The sequence below is a fragment of the Diplotaxodon limnothrissa genome, linkage group LG12 (genome assembly GCF_057381915.1).
Source record: "Diplotaxodon limnothrissa isolate DT_005_m linkage group LG12, D_limnothrissa_male_GT1.1, whole genome shotgun sequence".
Taxonomy (NCBI): domain Eukaryota; kingdom Metazoa; phylum Chordata; class Actinopteri; order Cichliformes; family Cichlidae; genus Diplotaxodon; species Diplotaxodon limnothrissa.
This window is the reverse complement of record NC_140607.1, coordinates 12,586,387-12,609,304: the sequence shown is the minus strand read 5'-3', so window position 1 is coordinate 12,609,304 and position 22,918 is coordinate 12,586,387. Positions and strand designations below refer to the sequence as shown.

The window sequence follows — 22,918 nt, the reverse complement described above, 5'->3', positions numbered from 1 at the left end:
TGATAAATGATCTGGTATTGCTATTGACCCAAAAGGGAATACAGTCTGGTTCAGTGCAGTTACTGTAAGCTTGTTGAATGGACTTTTAAAGGTCCACACAAAGAGAGGTCTTTTATAACCAGCATGTGCACGGCAGCTGTGAACTCCAAAGTCCTTTTTCATTCATTTATGCTAACATAAGGACAGATATAAACATGTATTCCAGCTGATATCTATTGATATTTTTCAGCATTTAATCACCGTGTGGGGGAAGTAATAGTTACAAGTAAGCGCTTGTGGGGATTTAAAAAATTGAGGATTTGATGATTGTAAAAATGCTGTGAGGATTTAATGATCTGTGGTGTGCTTATGTCCATTCAGAGCAATGAGAAGCAGTTGCTGCTCCTCCTGCAGGGATTAAGTAGGTTCATCCATTGCCTTTTAACTTCTCCTCAGCTGGATTTCACTTTAAATATTAGCACTGGGATGGTGTGATTGTATTAAGTAAGGGTACTAATTCAGTGGCGTGTCACTCTGTCTGGGAGGTAGCATGAGATATTCTTTGTAATTCTTATGATGACATTGATGAAGGTGTGGACAGTAGTGTGTTGGTAATGGCCAAAGGACAACTTCTTGGATTAGTGGATAACCATTTGTGTGTTGTTACCTGGTCCTGACTCTCCTTGTGTGTCACTGTTGCAGAAAAGCCCCCAGCATTCTCTCCACACAGTGAAGCTAAGAAGCAGGCGCTCGGCCCTGATGACCCGAGGACCTCTAACTTGGGGCGCTCAGTTCTATCCCCTTACCCTGTGTCCCCACGAGACATGTCCAAGAGCACTCATGACCAGCACCTGATCCACTTCAACTGTGAGCATTCTCTTTACATCAGCGGTCGCCAATCCCCGGGCCTCGGACCGGTACCGGTCCGTGAATCGTTTGGTACCGGGCCGCGAGAGTTGAGGCTCAGGTCTGAAATGTATGGTTTTCAGGGTTTTTATCGGTTTTCAGCATTATTTTGTTATTGTTTTTATCGTTAACTCAGTTTTCCTGGGTCTTTTCACGTGTGTTATGAATAAATCTTCTTTTTTTCGGTACCGGTACTAAGTTTTTTTTGTTGTATTTATCCGCGACACCTTAAAGGCCGGTCCGTGAAAATATTGTCGGGCATAAACCGGTCCGTGGCGCAAAAAAGGTTGGGGACCGCTGCTTTACATAATCTTTTATCTGTACTGTGAGAACATTTAGCAAATCCATGTCTACTTAACTTGCTTTTTTAAGCCTTTGTCTAAAGATCACTTGCTCAAATCTCATTCTCACAATCTCATCCATCTGCCAGCGTTCCAGCCATCAGGCCACCCCTCACTGCCGCAGGACAGCGGAAGGCTAGCAGCAGTGAGACCGCTCACAATGCCAGAGCCTCCACCTCTCATTTCCTCCTCCAAGCCAGGAGGCTCTATCACACAGGTACAGCACCACACCAATAACATTAAGTAGACATAGTTTGAGAGTAGAAATCATGTAATTGTTTTGATCAGTGATCCTACATATTGTTCTTATGACCATGTACATTTTTTTTTAAATTAAATAAACAGGGCACACCAGTACAGCTGCACAGCCCAGCTCATGGGTTGGACCATGGGAAGATGCCCTCCGCACCGATGGGGGTGCCTTGGATGGATCAGAGGAAAGGGGGTGAGTAAATCTGGCTGAGGGGATTGATACTCTCTCATTATTGTGCCCTGCCCCTCTCAGCAAGGTCTGTCTTCAAAATGAGATTTTACTTTCAATGAGACTTTTACCTGGATAAATAAAGGATAATAAAATTGTCCCTATTCATTTTGTTCTCTTTTCTCTCTGTAATCTAATATATAGCAGGTGGTTTTCCAATAGTAAAGCAGGAACAGCTGTCCCCTCACAGCTCGTCCTCCCAAGCTGATAACCTGTCAGCCCAAGGGCCATCTCATGATAGTGCTGCTGGACGTGGTGGGTGCTCTGTCTTTTCCCACTGTTTTACTGCCATACTGATTACAAGCAATAAGCCACAGATTCTGAACAAAGTCAAATCATGACTTGCTTTTTATTCCAACACACCAAATTGGAGTGACTTTTCTAAATGTACTGAATGTAACCTAGGCTAGACTTTCAATCTCTCTCTGTCTGGTCATTCATCTATCTGTTTATTATAAAGTCAGTGGGTAGTTGAGTTCACTGATGTTGGGAAAATGTGAAGATTGAGAGAAACTGCCCAAATCTGTATGTGCAGAAGTGATTGTACTCGGTGATGCTTCAACTTTTTCTTTTCGGGTGGTCTTGCAAAACAGTTTCAAATATTTATTTCCAGTTAAATGCATTCCTCTTTTTTACTCTTAATGTGACTTTACATGTTGGATTATAGTGACAGCTGTCTCTCTCTTACTGTCCTTAAAGCGTCTATTTCAGCTGTTCAGGGGGGTAGTATCACTAAAGGCATCCCAGGGACCAGACTGCATCCTGATTCCCCAATTCCCTATCGAGGCGGCTCCATTACTCAGGTGAGTGCTGACCGCTGAAGTAGTCCTTGTAATATAGCTGCTATACTGGAGTTAAAAATGCTCCAGTATAAAGTTCAAAATTGGTACAAAAGTGGAGAGACAAACTCTATTCAGAAAATAACAACAGGCTTATTTGTATTTTCCAAAGAATTTTACTCATGTAAAGGTTCTTGTTGTTTCCACTGAAAATACTCATAGGCTGTTGGTTTGATGATGTAACCTACAGATAATCCCTGACCACTGTTACAACTCTCGTTGCAACAGTCTCCCATATGTACAGTTTGTTGGGTGGGGCAATCCTCGTGTTTGTTAATAATATTCTGCTGACTCTGTTCTAGTTTGAGTTGTGCATTACAACACAACTGGAAAACTGTTCTCTTCCCCTTTTCGAGGAACCTCCGAGCAACCTTTCAAATTCACTGAACACGCTTATAAATAATTCCCCAGTATGCAGGTTTAGAAGTGACCTGCTTTTGTTTGACATCATAACTAGCACGTACGGCTAGGATCTAAATCAAATCAGTTTCTTAAGTCAAGCTTAAAAGTTCATTTTTGTTCCTAGGTGAAGATATAAGGAGAGTGCTTTTCAAGCGGCGCTACTCCTGTGCAGTCCTCCAAAATCTCAATTGCACATTGCTCGACATAGATGACACTGTGCATTGGTTGAATGCCGATTTGTTAATAAACAGGCTGGGAAAGGGAAAGGAGTGACAGCAGAGATCTCGAGAAAATCAAAGATAGGGGGAAAAAAATACAACATGAAAAGCAAAGACGGCTTCTGCAGGAGTCTTTGTATGTTAAAACTTTGCTCTTCCTTCTGACTGATGGGCCAACAACAGCCCACGGTCTTGTTATGTCACACATTTTTGACACTGCCTCCACCTAGCAAGGTGCATGCTGGCTCCAACTCAATTCCAACCACATGATTGATGTCATTGACCCTTTCGTGTTATATCTCAAAACATGAATTGGCTTTTATTGACTTTAACCTCCTAGGATCTGGTGTCCACATATGTGGCCATCACATTTTGGGTTATTTAGACCAAAATACTGAATTTTGCTCTACAAGGGCCTGATTATCCACTTATGAGGACATTATACTGCTACTGTTCTATCAAGATTTTAAACGAATATGCTCTTATGTGGCTCTCATTTTTCTTAAAAACAAAAATAAGGCAAAAAAAAATAATCTGGTAATTCTTTGTTTTTACATTCATCGGGCCCCAATATGTCCAAATATCAATGAAAAATTAAAAAAGCATGTAGTGGAAGAGTTCGGGTCTTAGGAGGTTAATATTGACCATGTCTCATATTTCTGTAGGGGAGAATTTTTTTGCAATAATTATCTTTATTGTTTTATTGCCCAGCCCTAGCTCACCATTTCCCCTTGTAATACTGAACTGAAACTAACACTGTTAAATTAAGTCAAGGTTCATAGTGACAGCAGCATGTACAGCTCATACACTGACGGGCCACGCATTGTTAGCAGTACTTCATTGGTTCATTTTGATGCCATCACTGGTTTCTGCTCATAAAGTTGAAGGCTTTATGTCTTTATACCTGCCACAGTCAATTTTAGCAGCCTTCATGCGTCTGAGCTTTGTCCTTTTGATGGAAACGAGAGCAGCAGAGCTGGTTAGAGGTCATAAGGCTGGTGGATTTCCGTGGTGCTGTGACATAACTGCAGCTCTGGGTGGCCCCGTCACCTTAGCAACAGGTACACAATGTACCGCATCTGTTCCCTCTTTACTTTATCTATTTACTCTAGGCGCGGGCAAAACCAGTCATTGATATGCCCACTGTAATATCATATCCAGCTGCCATACTGGCTTCTATCTGCTGTTGTGGATTAGTAAAAGGAGAGATGGCTGAAAGTGTAACATCTCCATTGTTAGAGGGATACCTTTTTAGTGTGCAGGCTACTGTTCAGTGCACGAATCCATATAGCATTGATGCCTCTTCTTAAAGGGTAGGTGCGGGTAACTTAAGTCAGCGCCATCTGATCCTATAATAAGAAACCATGCTAGTCTGGCCTCGTCCTTCCTCAGTGTCTTCTTGGAAAAGCTGCAAGCAACACAGTAACAATGTTCCCTAAGCTACTACTTTTCATGTCCACTTTAGTGACGTGACTCAAGTTGTGTGAGTGGGTTCACTTGATGATTCCTCTGAAATGTTTAACCTCAAGCTGTACTTATTTTTAACTTAGTGTTTTCCTTCTTTGACATAGTTGAGTCTGATTAGACTCAAGAACAGTCAGCTTAAATTTCCATAGATGTTTGTTCACTTGTTTTTCTTGTTGTTTTAAATTAGTGGAGTAATTGTAAATAACAGTTTAACACTCGTGATATAAAGTTTGTCATTTCCGTAACATTTTTTGTTATGACGTTGGCACTGTTTAGTTTTACCGAAATGAGGATTGTTAACCAAGTCTGCTTGTAGTCAAGGTTGTCTGCTGTCAGGCTTCACTGTCATTTGTATATCAAAATCCTAATCAGACTTCTTTTTTTTTTTTGATTCTCTGTTACAACACACTGATGGTACAAAGTACAGGTCTCATTTCTTCTTTTTGTTTTCCACAGGGGACGCCGGCTGATTCGCTTTATAAGGGAACCATAGCGCGACTAATGACTGAGGACAGTGCCAGCCGAGTTGAGAGGGAGCGCGATGAGGCCCTGTCTAAAGGACATGTGCTCTATGAGGGCATTAGTGGGCACATTCTTACATATGATCGTAAGTAGCACTTGGCCGTATTGTCCTACTTTTTGCTGTGTTGCTTTTAGTTAATCTTAGAAATAATATTGATTCAAATTGCACATACCTTAAGAAATACTGTCAGTATATTTACTGAGATCTTTGTCATTTATAGGCTCAGCATCCCAGACTCCTAAAGATGAGGGCCGAGGTGGAGGGCAGTCTGGGGAAATCCTGGGCCTCAAGCGTCCTTATGATGTAATGGAAGGAGGCATCTCGAGGGGACTGCCTATGAGGGAATCGTTGTCTGCTGCCAACTGTGAAGGTAACAGATGACATATAGAGGTTTGACTTTGATTGTTTATGAAATAACTCACCATAGTCTTACACCTTACCATTCCCTCCTTGGTCCCTCCACCTCAGGACTGATTGGACGAGCCATGCCTCATGATAGTGACAGTCCCCACCATGCCTCTTACAAGGACTCTCATCACATCCGTGGTTCCATCTCACAAGGTAGCAAGCGGTTTACTTCCAACGAGATTTTATTTTGAATTCTCATTTCATCCTGGTGAAGTACTTAAAAAATGTCCTCAAGCAGAACATACATTAAAGGAGAATGTTAATGTAGCCTGTGTTTTTGGCGACCCCAGAAAAGACTGATGCTGCTTTACCAGTCACCATTGGTTTTGTGATGGTGCATGGTTAAAGGCGTAACAGGTTATTGATTGATGTAGTCCGTGTTCTCATTTCATCTGACTCCACTCCCAGAGCTCCCTCCAGTGAACTGAAAGCCACATTTTTCTGTTGTTTCTTCCTTTACAAAGAAATGGATAGTGCTAGCTGACCTGAAGTTATTTGCTTAAAGAGCAGCAAATTAAGCAGATCTCGAACCCCAGATTATTCAGCTAAGCTTATAAAACCTTTGTGTCTGTCGCTCATGTTTCTTTATCCTTTGGCTCACGTATGGCTAAATTATGAAAAGAAATGAGAACACTAGGCTTCCTGCTCTTGTTTGAAGATCAATAATAGTCATATATTAAAATTTCAGGTATACCTCGTCATCTAGATCAGGATACCTACATGAGGAGGGAACCTAAACAGATGAAAAGAGAGAGCCCCCCACCTCGTGGGCCTGGCTCTTTGTCTGATTCTATGAAAGGCCGAGAGACCATAGTGAAGGAGGCTGGGCGCTCTATCCACCTCATTCCCAGGGAAGAGCTCCGACAGCCTGGAAAGGAGGGCATCATTGTACAGGTACACACTAAAGATAATGCTAATGACACGTGTAGAGACAATCAAACACTTCATGCTTGCTAACTGAGTTAATTCCCATTGTGGTCTCTGAAGGGATCGTCCATGAAGCAGGAGGTGGCTAGTTCAGGGAAACGTCATGATGTCCGCTCCATCATGGGCAGTCCCTACCACGGTACACAGTCACACCTGGAGATGCGTACTGAGAGAAGCCGATATGAAGACGCACCTAAAGGGCGCCCCAGTGCAGTGGTCAGTACAGCTAGTCCCATATCGCGCTCTTCTCCACTGACGCTGGGGTCAGAGCAGGGTGGCAAAGCCCATCACAGCCCAGTGGGCTACGATGATAAAGGAGCCTTAAGGACACCTTACCCTGGATCCTCACATCGTAGCTCCCCACTGTCCAGGGAGGCAGGTCAAAGGCAGCATGAGGGTAAGTATATCACATGCTAAAATGATTGAGAGTTTGTAATTTAAACGAAAAAAGAATCAAGAAGTATATGAAAATGCATAAATCGTGTATATGTGTGACAGGCATGTAAAAGAGTTGTTCTGTACTAAAAATTATTCTGTTTCCTATTAATTTTTTTTGTTTTTTATTTCCCCCACCAGTTTCCAGTAAGAATCTGACTCAGGAGCGTAAAGCCACACCAACCCCCAGAGAGATGACTACCACCAAATCACCACTTTCCACTCTTCCAGATCAGCAGACCCTGTTTCCGAGTCTGGGACATGAAATGTACCGTCACATTTCCTTAGCTTTTGATCCTGCTGCAATGGGTCGTAGTATCCCAATCGACTCAGGTACTGTGTCCATTATAGTGTGTACATGTTGCCCCCATCCTCATTAGAGAACAGTTTAATCATCTGCAAGGCATTTGTGTGATAATGTGATGAGAGTTTTACTCCAAGTTGAGTGACTTCCTGATAGATCATCTTCTTGTTTATACACAGCAGCATACTACTTGCATAGGCCCCTTGCTTCCGGCGCTCCATACTCTCCCCACTACCCCTACATCATCCGTGGCTTTCCTGACACCGCCGCCCTGGAGAACCGGCAGACGCTGCTCAACGACTATATCACTTCTCAGCAGATGCATCAGTGGCCCGCAGCTGCTGCCATGGCTGCACAGCGCTCATCTGACATCATGAGGGGCATTCCATCACGTGACCAGGCTGTCCCCCTGCCCTACCCTCCTCGGGGTAAGGGCAGTCACTAACTGAAAGTGCAGTCAAGTGTGCTGCACCTGCACTACGAATACAAATAGGAGTATGAAACAACAGCAGGGTGGTTGTTATTAATAGAAGCACCTGCAAGCCAAAATTTAATGTTAGTGCTGTTCATGCTCGGAGTTATTTAAATCAATTTGGTGGACAGTTTATTTATAGTCAGCTGATGTACAGTAATAAAGCAGCATTTGATTTTGTCATCACACTCTGTGGGAGAGTCTTATTGTCCTTTATTATGGCATTTTCCACGATTTTCCTACAAAAACAAATAAATATAATAGAAAAAAACTGAACTGCATTAGTGGTTGCTGAAAATTTGTCATGTAGGATGATTGAGGGAGCTGCCAGTCAGACTATTTTCCAATATAACGCATTGAAGGAACACATCTTGACTCATTTATTACTTTGTCTTAGAACACTAGAGCAGAATCTATTAAGGGTTTATGTTTTAGTAATTTGCTTCTGCTTTCCCATTTATCTGTCAGAAATATAGAATTTCACATAGTCAGTCCATCATTTCAGATTTAATAAATATAAATATCACATTCCCTCATAAAACATTTGCATGACTGTTGACAGCCTCTCATTATTTTTATGCCCTGTAATCAGCTGACCCTTCTCTGTCCTCTAGGGATCATCGATCTTTCTCAGGTATCACACATACTGGTCCCTCCCTCTCCAGGGACAGTGGATCGCATCCCTTACATCCCTGGGACGAGCACCGGCTTCCCTGGCAGACCTTACACCACCTCTCCCATCTCACCCGGTACAGTTAATTTCACTCAAGCAGACTCACACAATAAATATGTTGCACTCTTTTTATTTCTAAAGTTCTCTTTCTCTCCCTTTTTTTGCATGTGCAGTTGGCTCCTCACACATGAGCAAAATGCAAGGCACGGCCTCATCTTTAGAGCGTGAAAGAGACCGTGAACGTGACAGGGAGCGGGAGCGTGAAAGTGAGAGGGAGCGGGAACGGGAAAAGGAGAGGGAGCGCGAACGGGACCGTCAGAGAGATCGGGAAAAGGAAAGGGAGCGCGAGAGGGACCGCGAAAGGCAAAGGGACCGGGAGAGAGAGAGGGATCGAGAGCGTGAGAGAGACAAGGGCGGCTCTATTGGAAATGTGGAGCATGCCCCCATCTGGCGACCAGGTGTGGAGAATATGGTGTTCTTCATTTTTATTTAAGTTACGAATCTGGTTTGGAATTTGCAAAGTTATACGAGTCTGTTTCTGCTACTTAGGTACAGAGCACAGCTTGTCAAGCAGCAGCAGCAGCGTAAGACCTGCGTCCCAGCCGCACAGCCACCAGCACTCCCCAGTGTCGCCTCGTACCCAGGAAAACGTCCAGCAGAGGCCAAGTGTCCTGCACACTGGGGGGAAAAGTCTTTCTGTCAACGAACACTCCGGCTCATCTGTGTTACGGTAAACTGAACTTTAACACAGAAAATTTGAATAAACAGATAAAAAGTTGTACGCGCTTTTTGTTTGTTTGTTTGTTTGTTTTTATAAATACAATTCGCTTTTTTAAATGTGTTTGCTTTGTTAGGTCCATGCCCTCAGGGTCATCCCACTACCAAGCTTACCCTAGCCATCTCCAAAGGACAGGTGTGCTTTCTGAGGCCTACCCAACTGCCATGGATTTAAATGCACCCAAAGAGCAGAGTCGCGATGCAGGCAAAAACAGGGGAGGTCTACCCAAACATTTTCAGGACCAGCATGGCCCATCCAGTAAATCTGACCCCAAGCTGTCCAGCCCCAGCCCAGGTGGACTATACCCCGGGTCTTATACCTCTGCTTCAGGCCGTCCCCAGCACCTACTGCCTCTGCAGTCAGACAACCCTCCTGGCCGTGGAGAAAGCGGTACACCTAGTAGGGAAAAGACTCAAAACAAACAGATGTCCATTCAGGAACAAGAGCTCCGATCACTCGGTAAGACCACCATGACTGCGGCCAACTTCATAAACGCAATTATTATGCGTCAAATTTCTTGTGAAACGGGGATGCCAGAGATGGGCTCGCTTGTTGCCAGCAGCGCCACTAATGGTAAGACGCTCTGGATCCCAGGGGTCCCCCCTCATCACCCAGACCCACTCCCCCGTCAGTGTGTGGCCTATTGCACGCTGTGGTGGTTGGCATTATCAGATCAGCAGAATTCATTTACATTTTTGTTTCAATGCTGTAGTTTTTTTTTTTTGCCTTTTTTCCCAGTTTCTCCCTTTTATAGACTTAAAGTCCACCAAGGGTGCCCTCTGGAAAGCCTTACTTCTAGCTTTCCCAAATTGGACAATACTTGATTAGATTAAATTTTTAAAAGAATTTGGCGAGCTTGAATGAGTTTTGATAGTGTTTTTGTGAAAACTTGATTTTTCCAAGAAGATCCTAGGTGTCCTTTAAGGTAGCTAAAGCTGGTGGGACATTTAGGTTGAGCATCCTTTGCTGCTTATGTTCATTTTATTTCCTAAGAGGATGTGACTTGAATTTAACATGTGGCACCCTCCTCCCTGTCATTCGGCTGCTTACATTAAGAAAATATTTCACCACAGACAGTTAGATCATCAGAGTAGTATTTTTATACCCTCTGTTCAGTAAGACTGCTGTAATTCAAACATATGTAACTCAGATGAAAAAGAACATTGAAATAGAAAATTGGTCTGATAGTTTCATTAAACAGGAAAAGCATTACCATCCACCAAACTCACTCCCTGGGGTCCCAGAGTGCACCAGTGTTGCAGAGAAGGCAGGTGGGAAGGGGAAGTAACACGGCAAAGACTGGAGACACTTTCAGCGAATCAGGGGGAGGGGGTACTACAGCTTCTGGCCTTCCAAATCTGTGCATGTTCCTGTTTTACTGCTCACTGTAATCTATGCTGATTTATTTAGGTTTTCTTTTTTTTGGATGTTGCGAGCTAATGTACTCGAGAAGCATGCTTGTCAAAGCTGATGAGATGGTTGAGCTAGATGACAACACCAGGATGATGTTGTTCACAAAACAGTAGATGGATCCACAGAGAGAAATACAGGTGCTTATAAAGCTGCTGCTGAAATGAACCCAGTCTCTCATGTGTTTTCTAGCTAACAACAAAAGGCAGAGCTTGCTGTCCCCACAGGATCACTCATTCCCTCTCTGGGATTCACAGAGTCAATCCTGGTCCCCTCTTTCAACTTACATCATCCTCTGAAATGAATAATGTAGTGTAAGAGTTGTGTAAGAAAAACACGTAGCGAGATATGACACACAAAGGACACAAAGTCTTGAAATCCATGTGCTGTAGTGCTCTCGAGAGCTTACAGGGAGAATGTTTTAGACCCTCGACTGAATGGAGTTTCTGGAGTTAGGTTTTGTACTCTAGTATGATAGTAATAGCCTATTTCTATTCATAACATGCAGTACACACTTTTTAAGTCCCTCAAGTGATATAAAGGAGGATGTAAAAGTGTCTTTTTGAACTTCTTCATTTCAGTTACTGATGCAAAACCTGTCAATTTTAGCACCATTTCTGGTCAAAGATGAGTTTGCCAAGGCTGTATGCAAAGTGTGCACTGAAAATATCTTGAGACCTCTTCACACTTACTCATATTTAGATATATTTTCTTTTTCTTCTTCTTCTTTTATTTTTTCCAAAGCTTGCACCTTGAGCCTACAAAAGTCTGGATGAGTGTAGAGACATCTCAGGAAAAAAAATGCTTGTTTTCTTTAGGACATTCCAAAGGTTTGGAATTATGTCACCTTAACCTGAAAATCCAAACTAATTTTTAAAGTGTGTGTGTGTTTTCTGGATTCGACTCTTAGCTATGACACACGGTCTTTACCGTTCTCCATCTGAAGAGAGACTGTCTCCAGGCCAGCAGCCCCAGTCCCCTTGTGTCAAAGGCAGCCAAAGGGTGGTCACTCTGGCACAGCACATCAGCGTAAGCCCTCTCAACTACTGCATAAAATAATCTAATAATTAGAAGTGCTTTATAAAAGAAGTTGGCGTTTGTATTAAAGCAAATGCATGCATGTCGAATGTGTTTAGTTTTCTTTAGAGTAAAATAAAATCCTTACACACAGGTTTCCTGATAGAGTTTATCTCAGACAGTGTTGTGTAATGTCTGATGTTGATAATCTTCACCCAAACAGGAGGTGATAACTAAAGACTACAGGCAGAGCCAGCAGCAAAGCTACCACGGTTCTCCTGTCCTGGACTTGACCCGTCCACCCAGTGCCTCCCAGCCCCCTCCCACTTCACAGGAGTCTGCTCAGGGGACCCGCTATGCCGAGGGACCTGGTGGAGAACGCAACAGAGACCGGTAGGAATCTCTGTTGGGTGCAATTAGTGCATCTAACCTTTTGTCTTATCTTAAATAAGTGATAAAAAGATTTTTATGTCATAGAATATATGTAATGGATAATCAAAGTTATGATATTCATGCTGTTTTCCAGATCTCCACCTCAGCCTAAAACATCACCTGTCAGTGTTTCTATTGACGGCATCGAACCGGTGTCTCCTGCTGGAGCCAACTCTGAACCTGAAGTCCAGAGAGGAGCCTCCTACCCCAGCGAGCAGGGAGAGCAAGGGTAAGTTTGGATTTGGGTTGGAGCAGCAGCATGAAAATCAAGAGTCCGCTCCAAAAAGTCCATTATGAGCACAGTTTATTTACATTTAGCACCACTAATTAGATTATTTCACTGAGCAAATTCTGTAACACAATGTCAAAATTTAGGTCCTGGTCATGAAATAGTAGCCCACTGTTTTGTGCTTGCATATATACTGTACCTGTCACATGTGTATGTGTAGTTTAGTCATGTTTAAAGGACAGTGACAGACTCTGACATTGGATTGTGGTTTCCGGAGTTTCTGCTCCAGATAACAGAGTTGCTTCTGGGTTAATAAACCTACTTTTTATTTTCTTCAGTCAGAGAAATAGGAAACTTTAATGATTGCGTATCTGTTTGGCAGCCTTGTTGCACTGAAAAAGTTTTTACAACCGAAGTGGGTGGCATGATTGTCACGTAATCCTCTGGGCCATAAATTGTGATTGCCAGGTTTCAGCATTTATTAACAACTGATTGTGCTGTGTTTCATCTCTGAGGTAGGAGAAAGGAGGAGCTTTAACGTCAATAAAGAGCATCTGCTCCTTGATAAGGTGGCATGACCTGATGCCTTGAATGTAGCACCTTAACTGTTTAGGAAATTCTCAGTATAGAAGGCAGGTACCACAGCTGAGTACAAAAAATGTGGGCTTGTCGTCACAGCAGTGCACACCAGTAGATGGTTGGATAAATGAGTGTTTTTTTTTGTTGTTGTTGTTGTTGTTTTGGAAGTTTTTTGCAATTTTAAAATGATGAAGCCCTTATATTTACATGTGTGCTTATTAAATTGTCTTGTCACAGGAGTCGGGTTAGTTTGTGTCTGTGTGCATGTTGACATCATAGTACTTTCTCTTCTACAGGATGGGTTCCCACTCTCCTCCAAATGCCTCCCAGCCTCCTGCCTTCTTCAGCAAACTGACTGAGAGCAACTCTGCTATTGTGAAATCAAAAAAACAGGAAATCATCAAGAAGATGATTTCAGTAGTGGGAAGTGAAACTGATTTCAGTAAGTCTGACATCAGGACTGGTCTTACCGAGTGCTCAGTAGTAAACAATGTTATTCTAATTTAAATGGAGCGTAAATAAGAAACCCTGTTTACACTTTCAGATGCTGGTCAGCCTGGAACAGAAATCTTCAATATGCCAGCATCTACAACTGCAGGTAATCATTTAAGCCACATTGCTATTAATAAACAGCAGAACAATGAGCGAACGTTTAGGCCGAGATACCCGTGCCTTCTTGATAATAATGGATCGGCAGCTTTACCTAAGAATTGCATAACTGGCATCATCAACAAACAAAAATAACTTTGCATTTTCATAAAGTCAAACATTCAAAATGCAACTTGCGCTTGATCTTCCTTTGTGTGGTTAATACAGGGTCTGCAAGAGGCAGATGCTACATGAGTGTGAAGTAAAATAAATGTAGAAAGAAATCAGTCATGTTGATATTGTTGACCAAGTGCAGAAATTTCATTTTAGCTCTGTTTTGTTTGAAAAACCGGTCTTTGTACTTACACAACTGCACCACATTTGATTTAGGTTTAAGAAGATTGATGTCCACCACCTTGGCAGACTTTAATCTGTCATGGATCACAGCTATCAGCTGCTCACTGGGGAACAGTGCTAGCTGCATGTTTTCAAGTTCTGCTCAAGTGTGCTGCAGGTGCAGTGTAGGCTTGACTTGGTCTCCTACTTGTTAGATATGAGAAAATGTATGAGAGCATCTATACATGTTACCTTTACAGTTTAAATTCCTCCTACAGTCTCACCATCGGTGAGGAAGCGTTAGCTAACAATCCATTTCTGTGTGCAGACACAAAGCTCTGATTTGAATGCTAGCTTTGGCTAATTACCAACCACAGTACTTAAGACTGTATCAGCAAACTGTGCTCTTGGAGACTTGTACTGTTACGCAAAGTCAGTTTTGTGTACTTTGGCACATCACAACCGTGCAAGAGGCAGCCACGAAAGTTTGAAGACGTGCAGTTTAATGCACCGCTAGAATCAGTCAAAGATGGGTGTGGTTGGAATGGGCACATGTCTGAGAGCATTGTGGGTGGTGGTGGGCTCCATATCTCTGTGAGACGATCATCTTCTGCAGTTTTATGCTAGCCTGTGAATTCCTCTGTTGCTTAACTTGAATTTAAACACAGTTTTCATATAACTGGGCTGACAATTATGACTCTGTTTACTGTTTCTGAAAGTGTTTAACAAAACAAACAAAAAAAATCCTGAGGTTTTTTTTTGTTTGCTTGTTTTTGCCATAGCTGCAGTTTGCAACTGAAACAGTAGTGGACTGAATGGATATGTATTTGCCGTAGTTTCCCTTTCAGAGCACAATATTTAGGAAGGAGATGATTTAAACTAACCACAGAAAACACTTTACTGCATCAATCTTTAATGCCAGGGGAGGAAAGCATGTCTTAGTTTGTGCCTGACATAGCTGTGATATATGACACTAGGAGTGCTAATTTATTTGGAATGCAAGTGGGAGATGTTGGCAGTATTGTAGGCACAGGTGGATTGTTCAAGAGTGTGTTGCCTTTGCTTTGGCTCGGTCCTGCAGAACGTTTAGACCTGATCCTCACACATTTCTGCTGTGTAAAAAGGCTGGTATCTTAATGTAACTGAGCCAAGCTTGAAGTGAGCTGTTAGGAGGAAAACATTACCTGATACAAGAAGTATACATGACAGAGATGTATTACAGGCAGCAAAGGTACTTTTAGCAGTAACAGAGTTCAGGTTTTGTCATATTTCTACAGAATTCAGTGCATAAAGAAAACCTTTAGTCAGCACACCTTCATGTATATATACTCCTCTCTAGTAATCAGTCATAGGATATTCAGATTTTGCTGAACTCCAAACATTACCTGTCAGGTTGTGACAGAAGAGCACGCTTTTATATCAGGGCAAATATTTCTTCGGCTGTCGATCTCTGATCTAAATTGCCGTGCTGTTACTGAAGAGGAACACATGCTTGAAATCTGCGCTTATACTCTGTGTGCATTCCTCGCTCTCTCAGCCAGTCTTCTAGATTTTGCAAATCTATCACGAATTTAAAAGGATGCTTTGATTCTGGAGTAATTTTTTGCACTAATTTTGTTCTCTGAGTCAGTTTGGTTCCAAACAGTGCATCTCCTGCCATTTCCTAAATACATTTTTAAGGGGTTTTTTTGTCTTTTAATCTTGAAGATAAAGAACAAGTTTTAGTAAGTCCATTAGAAATCTAAAACCAGGACAGAGTTGGAAATTGGCTTTAGTAAACGCTGAGTGGAGTTTTCTGGTTTCTCCACAGTCCTCTGCGCTCTAATACAGGTGCTAACAAGTGTGAACTGAAGCTGCTCAGTGGTTTTAAATTTAACAGGTGTTTTGCATAGTGGCCTACACCAAGGCTTTGATTGCTCTTTCAGTAACGAAGGTTCTTGTTGCCAGAACATTTATTTTTAACTTAACCTGGTTTCACTGCCTCTGCTGATGTGCTGTCTCTTTGTGTGTGTGTGTGTGTGTGTGTGTGTGTGTGTGTGTGCGTGCGTGTGTGTGCGCGGAGAAGAGGCTGCAGCTCAACCATTTTTTTTAATTTTTATTTATTCACTCAACGCTACATCTGTAACTGAATTTAAGTACAAGTGTGAAACACTCAGGCTGGTGTATACCAACAAGTAGAAATCCTGTATTTTTTGATATCTTACTCTATTCACTGCTGATGCTCTTCGTCCTCCCTAACAGCGTTTTTACATATTTTTTTTTACTTTTCTGACCATTTTGCATCTCACTGTTGTGATTTTCGGCCAACTATTAACCTTTATAATGATCTCTTCTTTCACAGTACCTGTAAACATCCGCCAAAACCCAGCCCCAGAAACGCCTGGAAACTCAATAGGCCTGGAGGCCATTATAAGAAAGGCTTTGATGGGCAATTATGATCAATCTGAGGAGCGCTCTCCATCCAACGCTGCTACCCCGCTGAGCTCCGGTTTGTCTGCAGAGGGGCGAGTTGAAGACTCTTTGTCACAAGGTGCCAACACTTAAGAAACCTTCATACGTTATCTGGTTTGGATTTGAATCCAAAGGTTCAAATTTTACACCTACACTATATTTTTATAGAATTTGCATCCGTGCCATCTGATCAATGGCACCTTGCACTGTCCTTGTATCATGTTACCTAATGTTTGGCATATATATGGAAATCTCTGTGGCCAGCATTTCTATTTATGGAGTGGTGTTTCTACTTAAACAGATGTCTCCATTTTAACAATTGGTCTAACATGCTTCTCATCTATAGTAATAAATATTATCAGTTAGCTGAATTATATGATCTGTTGTGCAACCGTACCGAAGTGTATTTTTGGGTTAAAGCAAGTTTTAAGTCATAAAGGAAGCACTATGGAGTTCTCTGTTTGTTGCCTAAAAGTTACGAAATCAACTGGCTGATTCAGCATACACATCACACATGTCGATGCTCTTGTCATTATCAATACACTGATTGCAACCCAAGAATAGAGCAGCGGTGCTTGGTAATTTTCCTGAAATGACACGGTTTAGCTCTGTCTGTAATCTTGTTTACATTGATTAAACCTGCTCCTGAGTACGTTAGGCGTTACTGATGTGTTGCTGTGACAAACAGAACCATACACGTAAACATTAATGTTGGAAGCTATAGTTTATGTGGCCAAAGGTGGCTCAGAATAAGCATCTTTAAACGGAGTATACTGTAGACTCAGATCGGCGCTTGATCTCCTTTGTTTGCAGGAGGCACAAAGTCCTCGAAGGGTAGTGGACGCTCTAATGGGCGCAAGGCAAAGTCTCCAGGACCAGGGCTTTCAGGAGGTGAGAGACCTTCCTCAGTGTCCTCGGTCCACTCAGAGGGAGACTGCAACAGGCGAACCCCGCTCACCAACCGTGTCTGGGAGGACCGGCCTTTGTCTGCAGGTATAAACCTTTGTGACACTGATTTCATATGAGATCCTGTAGGTGCAGTGTGAACACTTGCTAACAACTCTTTGGTTTTGCTCTCTGCAGGTTCAACACCAACTCCGTTTCCATGCAACCCGCTGATCATGCGTTACCCCAGCGGACCGATGCCTGCTCATTCACCCTCCTCTGGCCAACAAGGGAGCCAGGGACCAGGGTCGGGACCCGGACAGGGTCGCCCCTCCTGGGGGGAGGAGGAGCACAAACCTCTGCTTGTGTCTCAATACGAGACCCTGTCCGACAGCGAGTGACTGGAAACGGCAGATTAAACAGGACCTGCGTACGGTCACTCACCTCCACAAACACGGCATCCGCAGACCTTCCCACACCATTCCAACACGTATTTCCTCCATCAGTCATCGAGAATGGATCGCGTCGTCCTCTCATGCACCTGATATGCCAAACAGCGACGAAGTGGAGCACTGCTGCACCCCCCGTGCATGCATGTGTGCACGCACGTGTATGTATGTTTGCGCTTACATGTTATGCATTCACTCCAGGACTGCTCCAAAGGACAAATCACTTTTTCTTTTTTTTTCTTTTTTCTTCTTAATTTACTACTTTTCCTCACTGGCCTTATCGATATACACACATGGACCTCCACCCTTTGCGGGTATCCTGGTCTAATGTTTTTACACTTGTGTGGAGGGGACTGAGATTGTGTCGTTGGTCCGGTCAGGAGGCCGATGACTGCTGCTCTAGTGACAGATGATTTGACCTGAGAGCAGCGGCATGCACACGGATGACCCTCTCGTATTTCTTCATGGTGAACTCCAGGTGTACGTGGCTTGAGCACTGCTACCACTACAAGAACACATGCGAGGGTGGACAGGAGGAGAATCGACGTGTTTGTTTTTTCCTTGGGTTTTTTTCTTTTTTGTTGGTTTTGTTTTTTTTTTTACTTTAAATTCTGTCAGTCCAGTCCTGTGTTTGGTGAGCTGAGACCTTTAGTACATTTTGATGGTGAACTTTTGATGGTGTCATTTTGTTGTAAGAATGTATCTTTTTTGCGGGGGGGGGGCAGGCAGAGATTGTTATGTGGGTGGGTCATATCATTGGTTTACAGGGTAAACATGCTGTTCGTTGCTGATGTCGTCACATAGTGGGGAGGGCCCTGGAGAAAAGGCAAAGCCCTAGTTTGACTTCAGGAATCCATGTGCGGAGAGATGATTTGCCAGATGGATGGCACTGAGACAAGTGACACTCTCACTGTTTTTTTTTTATTTTGTTTTTTTTATATATATTAACCATGTCTGTGTTTGTTGAAACGGTTTTTTGGATATTAAGCACTTAGTTGTCAATCTGTTCACAATGGCATTTAAGAAATTGTTTCCTGTGTCAGGTGGGAAAAAATAATGGACCCAAGAACTGCGTAGAAAATCCCACTGTGGAGGTCTCCTTCAACATCTGCTCATTTTGTTCTTTGGTCTTGCCACCTCTATTGTGTAGCTCCCCCGCACTCAAAGCGACAATCACATTTCGGTGATCGATGACTTAAGCCGCTTCGAGCCAGTTTGCAGACCAAACTTAAAGCTGCTTAAAGGCGAATTCCACAGCATCACTCGAGTTTCCTTGCATTAAAAAAGGTGACTTTAAAGAATTAAAAAAGAAGCCATCCTTCTATGACTCTTTGTCCATGGCAGTGTCGGGTTCCTCTGGCCTGCTAGAATCCCGATCTGACCTCTGACCTTTTGCTGCCCAGAAGAGGCACTGAGACTCGACTCCTCATCCAGGCAGATTTTGTACAGTTATGAGATATTCTTAGTGTTAAGTGCCATTTATTTTACAATATACAGTACTCAAGTGACGCACAATTTTTCTTTTTAGCCCCCACATGCCGGGATTTATACTGTCCACACAGGGAAATGTAAAACAAGAAACAAACAAAAAAATAAACAAATGAAACATCTTTTTTTCCTCCCTTCCCAATCCATCACTGCCTTAGCTTTTAAATGTTTCACTCATTCGATTTGTACACTAAACAAGACAAAACTGTGTCAAACGACTGCTTACCTGGGCCTGCATCAGACGCTTGAACAAACAACAGACCTATGACAAATTAATTCAAGTGTACTTCATTGCAGCTCCTGAGTTTGTACGAGTCAGAGGAGGTGGAGGGGCGAGGCGTTCAGAAGCATCCTGGTAGTTTTTACACGACGATTTCTCACAATTTTAGCACATTTTCGTGCAGCGTTTTAAAGGTCACCCTAACTCTGTAAATTGATGTGAAAAGCTTCTGTTTTTCCTTCCCTGCCTGGGACTGGGAAGCAGCGGCAGTAAGCTCGTAATACTCGCAACACAAACATGACTGTTATAGGACTACCTCCTCTCCCTCCTTCATCCTACCTTGTTGACGGTGAAGCATCTAGCTGGCCTTACCTGCAAAAAGCTCATCTCAGCTGTGTTTGAGGTCTCTTTCTTTTCTTTCTTTTAGTTTTTATTTTAAAGTTTTTTTTTTCTGTCAAGACTGATGGATGGTTTATTTGATCAGGCACGGCAGAAACAGTTTCTGCGTGTATATCACTTATCCACTGATGAAATTTAAGAATGTGACGCTAAACAGACTAAGCCATATCCAGCTGTTCCCTGACTAATATGTTTTTTTTAAGTATACTAAAAATGAATTTTAACATGTATCCAGTTTGTTTTTTGTTCTCACTGTTTGTTCAGTGCACGCCTGTTTCATTTGGAAACCAGATTAATCATTCAAACCTAAAAGGACAAAGGTGATTGCTGATGGTGTTCCCTGGACTGTCCAGTGGGGGGGGGGGGGGGGGGGGGGGGGTGGGATAGGGAGGGGTGGGGGATTGACAAACAACACATTGTTCAACCATTTTGTGCATTTTTTTTTTTTTATTATAACCCACTGTATAATAGCAAGGATTGTATATACAACTGAAGAGATGTAAATATTTATGTGGCTTGCTTCAAGGTTGGTATTACAAGAAAAGAAAGAAGACATATTCACATGGTTAAATTCTACATGCCCACCAGCAAGCTTTGTGGATAGCAGTGTAAAAATGAAAAACAAAAGAGACACTGCCTTAATGTTTAAATAAAAAGCTTATTGCCATTCATGGTCTCAGTCTTGTTATTTATTGGCAGGGGCTTTGATTGAGGGGCTGCCATTTTCCATTTGTACTTATTACTGGAGCCTAAAGTAATGGCGGTTGATTTACAGCAGTGGGCGGTACAAGCAAATATTTCAGTTGCATGTTAAATGTCTTGTTGTGAGGTTTTGTTTTTTTTTCTTCTTTCTTAAACAGAAGAATTGAAGAAAATGGGTCGAGCTGCATTTTAAATTTAAGTTTGCAGCTACAAAGTAAAGCTGCTTCATGTGCTCTGCGGAGATTTTGCCGAATTCAACAAACCCCTGATAAAACCTAAAATCAACCGACCAGTAGAATGCAATTTCACTTTGTAATCATATGATATATAAGATTTGAGAGTCGGTAAGCATCAGCAGCACAGTTCCAGTTCAATCTGCTATATAATTATTAGGACTGACAGAAGAGACTGTGGTCACAAATGCATCGTTGGTGTCTGAGGTTAGAACTGGCAGACTGCTTTGAGCTGATAGGAAGGCACCGGTAACTCCGATAACCACTGTTAGACCCAGAATGTATGCAGAAGAGCATCTCTGAAGGCTGGATCCGTTCTGCCTTGCATCTGCAGCTCAGGCTGGTGCTGCTGCTGGTGGTGTTAAGATGCGATAAATCACTTCTTTTACACCACACAGCACAGCCATCCTGAGCATTGCTGGCCGTTCCCATCCCTTTATGACCACAGTGTGCACATCTTCTTTTGTCAAAGCTCGCATCATCTCAAACTGGTTTCTTGAATGTGAGAACAAGCTCACTTTACTGAAATGGCCTCTCCAATTAGATTTCAACCCACCTTTGGGATGTGGGTGGAGCAGGGGATTCTCATCGTGGATGTGCAGCCGACAAATCTCCAACTGTGTGATGCCGTCACGTCAAAATGAACTAAATCTCTGAGGAATGTTTCCAGCACCTCATTGGGGGACTTAAAATTGATAACAAATCAAATTTGAGGTGAAGTTTGAAGTTTCACAATAAAGTGAGAGTATATTTACCTGCTTGTGGTTTTCCTATTTTGTCAGCCGTCCAAAATGGCTCAGATATGGTGGGGCATGCTCTCACTACAACAAGCCTCTAGTCACAATGATAGTTTTTCTTTTACTGAGATGCAGCTATAAAGTAGTTCCTACAGGAAGCTGACACTAAAAGGTTGTAAGCACCATGAAGCCAGCTGATAATAATTACATTGTATTCAAGAGGAAGCAGACATTTCCACAACTATTGATGTCTACAAAAGTAGAACACACACTAGAAACCAAGGTTATTATCGTTAACGAAAACTAGAAGTGAAAAAACATTTTCGTTAACGGAAATAAAAATAAAAAAGGAAAACTGTAATGAGTGTTCACAAAACTAAAATTAACTGAATTTATAGCAAAAATGTGTTTAGTTTTCGTAGATGTGTGCGTGTCATACAATAGTCAAGGGAGAAAATGAAGTTTAGTTTCCAGATTTGTCTTGCTGTGTCTCATTATGCCAGCAGGTGGCAGTACGTTAGTCGAGTCGTCTGTGTTGCTGCTCCGTCCACGCGCAGAATCATGTCAGGAAAAGTCGAGAGAAAGCGCCAGAGTCCAATTTGGGATTACTTTGAATATGACTGTGTTTTGGATAAAGCAAGTGTCTTGTAGTGGAAAGAGACAAATTATGAGGGACATTTCTAAAGGGGAAAAAAATCCCACAAACCTTAAAGTGCTCTTGAAAAGCTCACACAAGAAGGCTAACCTAGCTTACCTTGAGAAGGGAGCACACTCAACCCTCATCCCCAGAAAACAGAAGCTAACCCCAGGCAAGGCAGCGTGATGCATCCCGAGACAACAGGACGGGGATATCTACATAACCGTGTGAGTCAATTGCCTTCAAAAAGTTTATCAATTCACTTGAACCAAAATTACGAACACCCGGTGCTGCAAGAGTTAATAGTCTCATTGGGGCCAAGATATACATTTTATAGTTGCCTGGTATCAATGGTTGTTCATCTGCCTTTATTTATTTATTTATTTATTTATTTAAAGAACCCATAGGTGGGAATGTGAGTTGTCTGTCTCTGCGTGTTAGCCCTGCGACAGACAGGCGACCTGTCCAGGGTGCAGGGTGTGGTAGCTGGAATAGCAACATACCCAAGGATAAGCAGAAGAGCATGACTGATATGACGAAACTGGGATTTTGTTGCACTTAATTATTGCAAACACAACTAAAACTATAACTGAAACTAATCAAAACTAAACTGAAACTAAGGATTTTCAAAAAAATAAAAACTAAACTAGCAAACAATTGGTAAAAACTAATTAAAACTGATATAAAATTGAAAATCTGAAGTCAAAACTAAATAAAAATAAAAACTAATGAAAATTGCAAAACTATTAAAACCCTGCTAGAAACAAATAGAGGAAAAACTGTATTCTAACATTAATTTTGGGGTGAGCCTTCCCTTTTGGTGGTTTGTTTAAAAATAATAAATGTACAGTTTGGATTAACACACTAAAAGAAAAAGCTTTTTATAGATGAGGTCCTAAATGTGAAAGTGCGGTCAGGCCCCGTTTGCTGCCTCGCCACGGGAGAGACGGATGAGGCGCCGAATGATGATGTG

General features: G+C 42.3%; 1 protein-coding gene across 2 annotated transcripts in view; it reads left to right on the top strand.

Moving 5' to 3' along the window:
- ncor2 (nuclear receptor corepressor 2) overlaps positions 1-18,262 on the top strand; it is a 94,001-nt gene extending 75,739 nt beyond the window's left edge. Inside the window, exons 23-46 of one of the 2 annotated variants that reach the window (XM_085367134.1) lie at positions 682-846; positions 1,316-1,443; positions 1,572-1,671; positions 1,852-1,962; positions 2,407-2,510; positions 5,090-5,240; positions 5,377-5,526; positions 5,625-5,717; positions 6,253-6,458; positions 6,552-6,888; positions 7,068-7,259; positions 7,413-7,658; positions 8,317-8,451; positions 8,549-8,833; positions 8,925-9,105; positions 9,230-9,612; positions 11,474-11,592; positions 11,804-11,973; positions 12,107-12,241; positions 13,117-13,262; positions 13,365-13,418; positions 16,086-16,274; positions 17,009-17,188; positions 17,279-18,262. In XM_085367134.1, coding sequence (XP_085223260.1) covers positions 682-846; positions 1,316-1,443; positions 1,572-1,671; positions 1,852-1,962; positions 2,407-2,510; positions 5,090-5,240; positions 5,377-5,526; positions 5,625-5,717; positions 6,253-6,458; positions 6,552-6,888; positions 7,068-7,259; positions 7,413-7,658; positions 8,317-8,451; positions 8,549-8,833; positions 8,925-9,105; positions 9,230-9,612; positions 11,474-11,592; positions 11,804-11,973; positions 12,107-12,241; positions 13,117-13,262; positions 13,365-13,418; positions 16,086-16,274; positions 17,009-17,188; positions 17,279-17,481 — 4,163 coding nt within the window. In that variant the 3' untranslated portion in view covers positions 17,482-18,262. Of the gene's footprint in view, positions 1-681; positions 847-1,315; positions 1,444-1,571; positions 1,672-1,851; positions 1,963-2,406; positions 2,511-5,089; positions 5,241-5,376; positions 5,527-5,624; positions 5,718-6,252; positions 6,459-6,551; positions 6,889-7,067; positions 7,260-7,409; positions 7,659-8,316; positions 8,452-8,548; positions 8,834-8,924; positions 9,106-9,229; positions 9,613-11,473; positions 11,593-11,803; positions 11,974-12,106; positions 12,242-13,116; positions 13,263-13,364; positions 13,419-16,085; positions 16,275-17,008; positions 17,189-17,278 lie in introns of both variants that reach the window. The other variant, XM_085367133.1, reaches the window with a different exon arrangement.
- The last annotated feature ends 4,656 nt before the right edge of the window (positions 18,263-22,918 follow it).